The 9,419-nt window shown below is 36.4% G+C and overlaps 1 protein-coding gene and 1 long non-coding RNA gene across 2 annotated transcripts; both read left to right on the top strand.

Annotated features, from left to right (window-relative positions):
* The first annotated feature begins 4,153 nt into the window (after positions 1-4,153).
* On the top strand, positions 4,154-5,539 carry LOC119793751. Its single transcript, XM_038300996.1, has 4 exons — positions 4,154-4,861; positions 4,997-5,131; positions 5,238-5,372; positions 5,456-5,539. The coding sequence occupies exons 1-4, from the start codon at positions 4,154-4,156 to the stop codon at positions 5,537-5,539; spliced, it is 1,062 nt and encodes a 353-aa protein (XP_038156924.1).
* A 290-nt stretch (positions 5,540-5,829) lies between these two features.
* LOC119794005 lies at positions 5,830-7,510 on the top strand. The gene is made up of 3 exons (XR_005282169.1): positions 5,830-5,937; positions 6,274-6,368; positions 7,387-7,510. It is a non-coding gene; the product is annotated as an uncharacterized LOC119794005 (long non-coding RNA).
* Positions 7,511-9,419: the final 1,909 nt, after the last annotated feature.

Below are 9,419 nucleotides of genomic sequence, written 5' to 3'. Positions count from 1 at the left end.
AATATTAAAAACTTAAAATGCAAAAAAAAGGGCGTAACTTTTGAAGATGATGGAGTGCTATGATTCAATATTGATTTTGATTCAATGGATCACATTACCTGGAAGCTATTGAGCAAAAATGCTAATATTTCAATATAAAAAATAATAAAAAAATATTAGAAATTTAAAATGAAAATATAAAGGGCGTAACTTTTGTAGACGATGGCGTGCTATGATTCAATATAGATTTTGAGTCAATTGATCACATTACCTGGAAGCTATTGAGCAAAAATGCTAATATTTCATAATAAAAATTAATAAAAAAATATTAGAAATTTAAAATGAAAATATAAAGGGCGTAACTTTTGTAGACGATGGCGTGCTATGATTCAATATAGATTTTGAGTCAATTGATCACATTACCTGGAAGCTATTGAGCAAAAATGCTAATATTTCAATATAAAAATTAATAAAAAAATATTAAAAACTTAAAATGCAAAAATTAAGGGCGTAACTTTTGTAGACAATGGAATGCTATGATCCAATATTGATTTTGAGTCAATTGATCACATTACCTGGAAGCTATTGAGCAAAAACGCTAATATTTCCACATAAAAATTAATACAAAAATATTAAAAACCTAAAATGCAAAAAAAAAGGGCGTAACTTTTGAAGATGATGGAGTGCTATGATTCAATATTGATTTTGATTCAATGGATCACATTACCTGGAAGCTATTGAGCAAAAATGCTGATATTTCAATATAAAAAATTATAAAAAAATATTAGAAATTTAAAATGTAAAAAGATGAAGATGAAGCTGTGCTATGATACAACATTGTTTTTTTTAATCAATTCATCACATCATTGCATTTTTGGAAGAGGTCATGGCCACAGGTGGTTGAGGGACAACAGGTAGGTGAATACTCTGTATCAGAGACAATCTCCTCTGAGTCCCTTTCACTGTCAAACAGCTGTTTATAAACTTCTTTGAAGGTAAACCTTTTCAACCTGGACCAGGGCAGGAATTTCCCGCCCTCCACACAGCAGGAAAGGTAACTTCTACCCTGGCAGGTTTGAGTTCAGAAGGTCACAGACACACACACACACACACCTTCATGCCCATAGTCCAGAAGTATAATCATTCTCATGGAAATAAAAACAAATGTATCAACTCAAATGGATCTCCTGCACCTGCAGCTATGTTCATGTTAGGTCACACAGAACAAGAAGAGGGGTGTGCCAAAGCAGTGAGGTCGCAGATTCGAGGCTTAGACAAACGGTTAGAGGTATTAGATTTTGATAATCCATTTTCTGAATGTGGGTTTTAATATGGGTCGCTTTAAAAAAGGGCACAGATTGATTAATACTGGCTTGTGGGAGAAAGCTGGAGGGACAGATGCCATTGTCAAGGCTTTTAAACATAACCAGGTTTGTGAGGTAAATATCCCACCTGATATTTGGAAATCAGTCACACTGGAAGTTTTCAAAACTGCTCATAAAGAGTACACTAACTGGCTGAGAATCATCTGGAGGGAGGACAGACGAGGAGTCCAAACAGCAGTGCTTCGTCAAGGTAAGAAGTTACAGCTTAATATGCATTACTTAATTTATATTTCATCTAAAACTAATTTTTCATAATCACGTTTTTTTTTTTTTTTTTTATTTCTTATCAATCTTGTATGCATTATATGCTATACTACCATATATAATGATGTGCTCTTTGGTTTATGATTTATAAGTTTCATTAATTTTCTGCTTTTTTTCCGTCTGTGTATAACATCAGAGAATAAGAGGGAATTTGTAATCATATCTTACATTCATTAAATCAGTGCTTACTTCGACTGTACATAAGTCAAGCACATTCACACGGTGTATTATTTCATGGCTGCATATGGAAATATTGTTAGTTGTTGATAAGGTGTTTAGCAGAAAGATGTTTTGCCATAAAAAAAAAATAACACTTAAACCTCCTGTACTTTCATAGGTTCATTACACCTAAAAAGTGTGAAAGTATTCCAAGTTGTAAAGGCTTATTTGGATGAAATACCACATCATCTAACTCTTTAGTTGTAATGGGAGCAATATTCCTAGTGAGCCAATTTTTTTCTTGTATTTGTTGATATCATGTTAAATACCTCTGACATTATTAGCTAAAATGAAATACTGTGGAACCATTTTTAAACTGTGTGCAGCAGCATAATTTCTCTAGCTGAGGCAGTCACAGTTGAACATGTGGACAGACTGAAACCTAAAACAACATGCATTTAGATGAACACAGTCAATGCTTGCTTATTATTTAAATACATCTGTGTCCAATTATAATTCTATTTATTTTGTTTTATCTTATGCAATATTTTTTTCTATTCTAGATAAAGTACAAGCAAAAGAAAGGCATGGAAAAGGAAAGTCAGATGGTGTAAGAGATGAAAAGGAGGAGAACTACAATACAGATACTGACAACATACCAGCATCTGGAGTCAGTGACAGTACAGTGGACGATGAAGGTGCACAGCAAAAGGTTCAGATGCACAGCTTACGGTCAGTAAAAATACATCAAATCATGACACAAGAACAAGAGAAAAAGAATCACAAGGGAAAGGCAGTCGTTAAGATGAATGAAGATGAGGAGAGTTACACTCAGGATTGTGAAGGCATACCAGAATCTGAATTCAGTGACAGGGAAGTGGATAACAAAAGTGCACATGAAAAGAGTCATACGCCCTGTGTAAAGGTATTTAACACTAGTCACATCTGGGAACAAGAGCAAGGAAAAAACAGTCACAGAAAGGGACAGAAAGTCGGTAAGACGGATGGAGACGAGGACAGTTGCACTGAGGACAGAGAGGACATCCCAGAAGCTGAATTCATTGACAGTGAACTGGATGATGGAAAAATTTACACTAGACATTGCAGACCAGGCCAAAGACTTTTCAAAATATTTATTACACAAAAAAAGTGGGACAAAATAAAACCGAAATATGACATGAATAAACTCCGATCACCATGGACAGACATATTGTACAATGAGTTTATGAAGGAGAACCCATGTTGCACACTTGCATTTAAGTACCAACATGTTAAAAAAAGTCATAGCCACAAGAAGAAATCAGTATTTCAGTGCAAAAGCAAAATGCACTTTTGACGAGTGTGCAGCTGTCTATCTTTTCTCAAAGAGAAAAAAGCCAAGTCCCACAGACAAAAAAATAGGTTTTACAGTGATTCGTGTTGGTGCTGTTACACACAGTAAAAAACAAAGAAAATTTCGACCTGCGAAGTATCTGAGAAGAGGAAAAATAGCAAAAGCTCTATCGAAAGGTGTCAGCAATTTTCATTACGCCATGCTGAAGAATACACCAGTAGACGAAATCACAGCTGGCAACATAACTCGTAGCATGACCAAGGATGTTTTAAAGAAAATATCCTCTGAAATGAAAAAGACCAACAGGCTTCACAATGATGTTATGATGGAACTGATGCTCACTCAAAAAGTAATCCGGGAGAGTGGCAGTCATGCATCTTTTAAAGGCTATCTACAGCACCTACAACTGGACCCATTTGCTCTACATTTGTACACACAGGGTGGAGTAAACATTTTGACAGAACACCTAAAAAAAAACACCCCAGTAACCCTCTACCTTGATGCTACAGGCAGTGTGGTGCAGAAAATACCATATCAAAACAAGAAGGTTCTGTATTATGCATTGGTTCTTCCTGGCATGGGCAAGGACAGCCCTCCACTACCCGTCACAGAACTTGTGTCAAACAGCCATTCAGTCCCCACCATATCACACTGGCTTATGGAATTTAAAAGGAAACTATCAAACAACACCAAAAAACAAATAGCACAGGTTGAGACAGATCATAGCTGGGCTATGATAAATAGTGTGCTTCTTGCATTCAACAGGGAAAATGTTTCTGTCTACCTTGACAGAGCATACAACATTGCAATTGGAAAAAACAAGGAATTCCCAATCTTTACTGTGCTTCATCTTTGCTCAGCCCACATTTTGAAGGCTGTTTTGCAAGCATTGGTGAAGAAAACTACAGACAAAGGCATAAGGGAATATGCCTTATATGCCTTCGCTTACCTTCTAAACTGCACCAGCATGAAGATGGCAAAAGAGGTTTTTTATCACATGTGTGTGCTTTTTGATTCCGAGGAGGATACCGTAATGGTGAAGCAGAGCAAGGGTTATCTTGATGTGTGCATTTTTGACAGCAAGGGCCTTAAGGTGGAGGACGATGAGATAAAGATGGAAGGAGAGCATATCATTATGGACAAAACCCCAACCTCTAAGTCACCTTTTACACAAGCTTTTCAACTGCAAAGGGACCAAGCAGAATGTGACATCCTTTCTAATGATGCCATTGGCACATCTAACCATTACCACTGTCCTGGTGTTATTGATGTGCTATTAAAAACCTACATGGGGATCTTTCCTTTATGGAGTGGTTTGCTTCTTGGTGATCTGAAACGGCACTCCAAGACTGAAATGAAACTGACAGATCAAAGGCTCAAAACAAGAAATACCAACTGCCATGTCGAGCTGTGGTTTGGTTTAGTCAAACATTCAATCCTGCAAAAGAAGAGGTACTTGCGACCAGCAGAGTTTGTGTCCAAAATGTATGACTCAATGCAGGGAAGATATATTGAGCATATCATACAACAAAATCTGCCAAAGCAGATTTTTGACAAAATCAATGCAAGTTCAGGCAAATCAGATGATGACCCCACTGAACAATGGAACAAGCGAGACAGCTCTGCTGGGCGGCCCAAATCACAATCGAAGTACTTCAATCCACCGAAAAAAATAAATAAACCGAAGACCAAGCAGAAGTCCAACAAGGTCAAAGAGGATCACCAAGACAAAGATGCACAGGTGTTGTTTTGTATATTTGTTATCAATGAAAATTTATTTTTAATTGCTTTAAGACCATTCTATGAATTCTTTAACATTATTCATTCCACCATCACACAATACTAAACATTTACCTTTTTTATTCCGATTCTGCAGATAACCCTTCTTTGGAAAAAAAAGGACAGTGAGGTGGTGGTTGCAGTGATTCCATCACAGACGAAGGGACAGAACCTCCTTATTCACCACTCTGAGCTGTGCTCACTTAGGCCTCACCAGTGGTTAACAGGAGAAGTATGTAATAAGAGAGCATTTTCTGAAAGCTGGTAACAGAAGTATAATTTTGTCCGAATTTAGGATGTTTATTACTATTAATTGAAATTTTCTTTGTTTTTATCAGGTTATTGAGGGCCTGCTACATGTTTTTGCTCACACGTTCAATGTGATGGACAAGATCTATTTAATGAATCACTATACTACAGGTTGTATTCTGTTTGGTGATAGAACAAAGCTACATCAACAGAGTTTACGAAAGGTAAAGTTGTGTGTGTGGTCTTCTTTATGCTAACCTCTAGGTGACAATTTCAGAGAAATACTCAACATTTTCTTGATTTATAGGTACTTGTGGGAAACAGCGACTGGTCTTCAGGAGGAGATGTTCTCTTCATAGAGTGGGGGTTACGTTTAGAACTTGTGAATTGAGGTTAATTTAGGTTAAATTATTGACATGTGTTGTTAAGGCTTGGGGTTAGGGCAAGGGTCCTTTGTAGGTTATAGAAATTAATGCAAACAGAAGTTAAAAACATCTATGTGAGTGTTTGTGGTCCTTGGGATAATACATATTTGCCCTATGACTCCTTTTGACAAAAACATCTATGTACTCAATCCTGAGTATAAAATATAATGAAGAAATTCTGATGTAATACACTTAAAATGGTATTACATCGAAATCATGTTGTGAACTACTCATATGTCTTTGAATTTATGTTTAGATTCTTACTCACATTCATATGTAATTATTAAATTTTTAGGTGAACTTCAGCAACTTTGAAGCCGTCCTGTCATTTGTGCTGGTGAACAATAACCACTGGAAATTGCTGGTTTGTAAATTCTTGACTTTGTTGTCTTTGTTTGTTTTTTTTGGCATAAATGCATATCATCTCCCAAGCTATTAGGTTAAAAACATTAATAGTGCCATGGTCCATTTAGAAAGGTACAGGGACAATTAAGTACTTACAGAAATGAGTGCTTAGCACATTAAAACATACAGAGACAAGAAGGTAGACATGCATAAAGTGACTGACAGATATGGAAGGTCATGTTTAAGTTAAGAATATTAATGTCATTCATAATCTCATCACACTTTGGCATTCTCAGAAGTTGGGTTAGACATTTTGTTGGATAACAGTGTCTTATTATGTTTTGTTTTGTCATAGTACCTACACGCAGAAACCAGCATGGTGTACCTTGTGGATCCAGCCCAAAACACATCTGAGCAGAAGGACTCACAAGTCACTGCTAAACGAATCCGGTACAATCATTTAAAACTACTTCCAATTTATGTTTCAAATGCTGTATAACAAACTGTGTTTATTGAACAGGCCAAAGTGAAACAGTATTACAATTTCTGGAGCTTGGGATAAATGGATGTAAAACATAGAATGTTTTAAAGCCGAACATACGGCTACCCTAACATCAACCTCTGGTCATGAGTAAAAGATTAAACCTCTATTCCACAGTGAAAATGCTAGTAAAGTTAAGACTCTCCTGTTTGCTTTTTGTTTTATTTTAACATAAAAAAATCAAAATAGTTGTCCTTCTTTGGAACATTTTAGTCTCCAGTTCTTTACAGGTGGTATAGAATTTGAAGCAGTGCTTCTATGTGTCAATCTGTCAAAGATGTTGTCATTAAGTAAGAAGGTTATGTAAATTTACTTGGAATATTATACAAAATGATACAGATGTTTGAAAATTTTAGTGGTACTTTTCAATACCCAAGTGCTTTTTAATACCATTAACACTTTTACCCAAATACTATACTTGAATCCTTTGTCCTACAGTCTTACTACCTACGATAGATACCCTTAACACCCCGTGTCCTCCCTGTAGATCACAAAATCTCTTATCATTCAAGCTCTGTATTTGGAATCCATTATTAGCTTAATCTATAAGGCCCAATCACTGTAAAGGCCAAAGCTGTCCCACCCACCAGTAAAAAAACTTAATACAGTCTCCACATTTAATAGGTTCAACAATTATTGTCAGGTATAGAACGTCAGAAATTTCTGTATAACACATAACTTATCTTTTTTCTAACACTGTTGACATAACTGTTCTGTATTGGTCTTACTAGATTAAATGCATACAGGACTCAACCGTTGTAACAGTTAATATCTGTCTTGCGGGTGGATCTTTAGAGGGTGATGATGAATAATTATTTTTCCTTCATAAACCCATATTTATGGTGTGATTTAACAAATGTGTTTGATAATCTATGGAAACAAGGGATCTAGGTGTTGAGTGCATAACAAATATAGACTTTTTTTCAGGGAGTACTTCACAATGAGGAGGACTTGTTATGGGAAGTCGGATTGGGTGGATATAAAATGGAAAGGCGGGGTTATGTCCCATTCATTCCAACAAGATGGAAGCAACTGTGGAGTGCTGGTTGTGAAGGTAAGCGAAAGGCAATTTGTTTTCCTTAAGCTACTACTTTCTTCTTCAACCAGATAAGATTAAACTTTTTCTTTGTAATTTCTTTTCTGATTCAGCTTGTTTAATACTTTTCAGCCTATGCTGAGAACTTTGGCATCATTCTGCTCTCTTTCTGGACAGGAATTAAGCTTTTCTGTTTGCTACTAATTCATAACATGCCTGACATGTTTCTGGGCAGTGGGTGGCCCCCTTCAAAATTTCTTTAGAAATTTTTTCTAGAAACTTGGGAGACATTATATTAAGACCCTTCTAGCTTCCACATTCAAGACATTTTTTGATATCATTTATGGTTTGGCTGTGCAGCTTTTAAGATAAGTTTGTTTCTGCCATTTTACTGCCAAATTATTCAACCCTACAAAATCTTCAGATGATTCAATTGTTTTCTGCAGTTTGAAGCTTCTGATGACTTCCTTTCAAATTTTCATATGTTCCTCAGGTAATTTGTGCTTCTTTTCCTTCTCGCAGTTTCTTTTGCTAATTTTTATTATTTCGTTCAGCAAAAAAAGCATTCCCACTTTGCTGTTTCTGCGAAACAGCTTTTTCTAGTTGCTATTGTGTTCAGTCTGTTTATAATATCCAGTTATGAGACCATAACGGGCTGCTGCTGAGCTGGTTTTACTGCCCCATGTGTAAAAGGGGGTAAAATGTATTTACTTAGGCGCTTTGCAGCTAATAGAATCTGAATCACATCCCTGTTGATGCGAAAACTTTACTTTTTCTGTTTTCACAGTAGAATTTAAATTCCAGAGTTAGCAGCTACCGCTATGGTGTGGGCATGACTCGCCGTGACTGCTTTATGTTTTATCTTGTAGAAAAATGCAGATAATCTTAAACGAAGAACTAGATTAATTTGTGACGGGGTCCACAGCACAGCTGTTTGGAGAGATTAGTTGGCTGCGTGGTTGCCCGATCAAAATGCCGCAATTGTAAACAAACGGGTCAGAATAAAGGGTACCATGTTAATGCTGTCAGCTGTCATCTTATTCCCTTCTATTGTTTTGAGGACGCCACATTATTTGGTTTGCATGCAGAACAACTTTAAATCATTCACGTTTTTCAAGTTACTGGCAATAGAGTATTGTTTTGTCTACTTTTTACTATTGGTCTAAATTATTTGCTTCACTGGTACCATTAGAATGACAAAAAAGCAACTCAGCACAAAACGTTGATTGCGAGGAAATGTTTGTCATTTCAGAGTTAGGAGATAATATTATCTTGCCCATCTGTGGAAAATCTGTTAAAATAAAAGGAGGGCATAAGAGTGTCTGTGTGATCGAACCCGCGGCCAACGTTGTGCAGGTCGCAAGGCGTCTGATTACCCGCTGAGCTATTGATACGAACACTATATCTGACCCCATTTGCGATAATGAACCTGTTGCGTGTGTCTGTTCTGCCTGTTGACCAGCTGGTCTAGATCAACTGGTGACAGTTAATGTTTCAGAGTCCGCTGATCGCTTAAAACATGTTTGAATTCCAGAATATCAGTTTTATTATTACTATTTTTCCTTCTTTACTCTTAGAACAGAATGGGGCCTCCCCGTTAAGAGATAGTTAGACAGTAGGTTATGCTATGCTATTAAAAGAAAAAATAATAACCAGATCTTTATTTTTTCGATCAGATATCTACCATAAAATCTCCCTGTTTTATTTATTGATTGTTTGGCAGCAGTTAGCCTGGAGGCTCTGCTGCTTCTTTTAATGCTTTAGTACAGCAGGTTCTGCATTTGTTCGCCCCGATGCCCAAAATATAACATATATTCACACAATATATAAACTGAATTCAGAGATTTCACTCTTCCCTGCAGCGGTTATGTTATTTTGCTTTGTTCCTGCAACACATCTTAAACTTTAAAGACATTTATAACTC

Source organism: Cyprinodon tularosa, unplaced genomic scaffold (assembly GCF_016077235.1).
Source record: "Cyprinodon tularosa strain WSP-4 unplaced genomic scaffold, ASM1607723v1 ctg1124, whole genome shotgun sequence".
In the NCBI taxonomy this organism is placed as follows: Eukaryota; Metazoa; Chordata; class Actinopteri; order Cyprinodontiformes; family Cyprinodontidae; genus Cyprinodon; species Cyprinodon tularosa.
The sequence above is the reverse complement of the archived record's forward strand: the minus strand, read 5'-3'. Positions and strand labels throughout refer to the sequence as shown.

Bases quoted from the DNA above. Each gene is read 5' to 3' on its own strand.
- LOC119793751 (XM_038300996.1), top strand. From the start codon at position 4,154: ATGGTGAAGCAGAGCAAGGGTTATCTTGATGTGTGCATTTTTGACAGC. The intron at 4,862-4,996 runs GTGTTGTTTTGT...CCGATTCTGCAG, and splicing joins ACCAAGACAAAGATGCACAG to ATAACCCTTCTTTGGAAAAA. The intron at 5,373-5,455 runs GTAAAGTTGTGT...CTTGATTTATAG, and splicing joins ATCAACAGAGTTTACGAAAG to GTACTTGTGGGAAACAGCGA.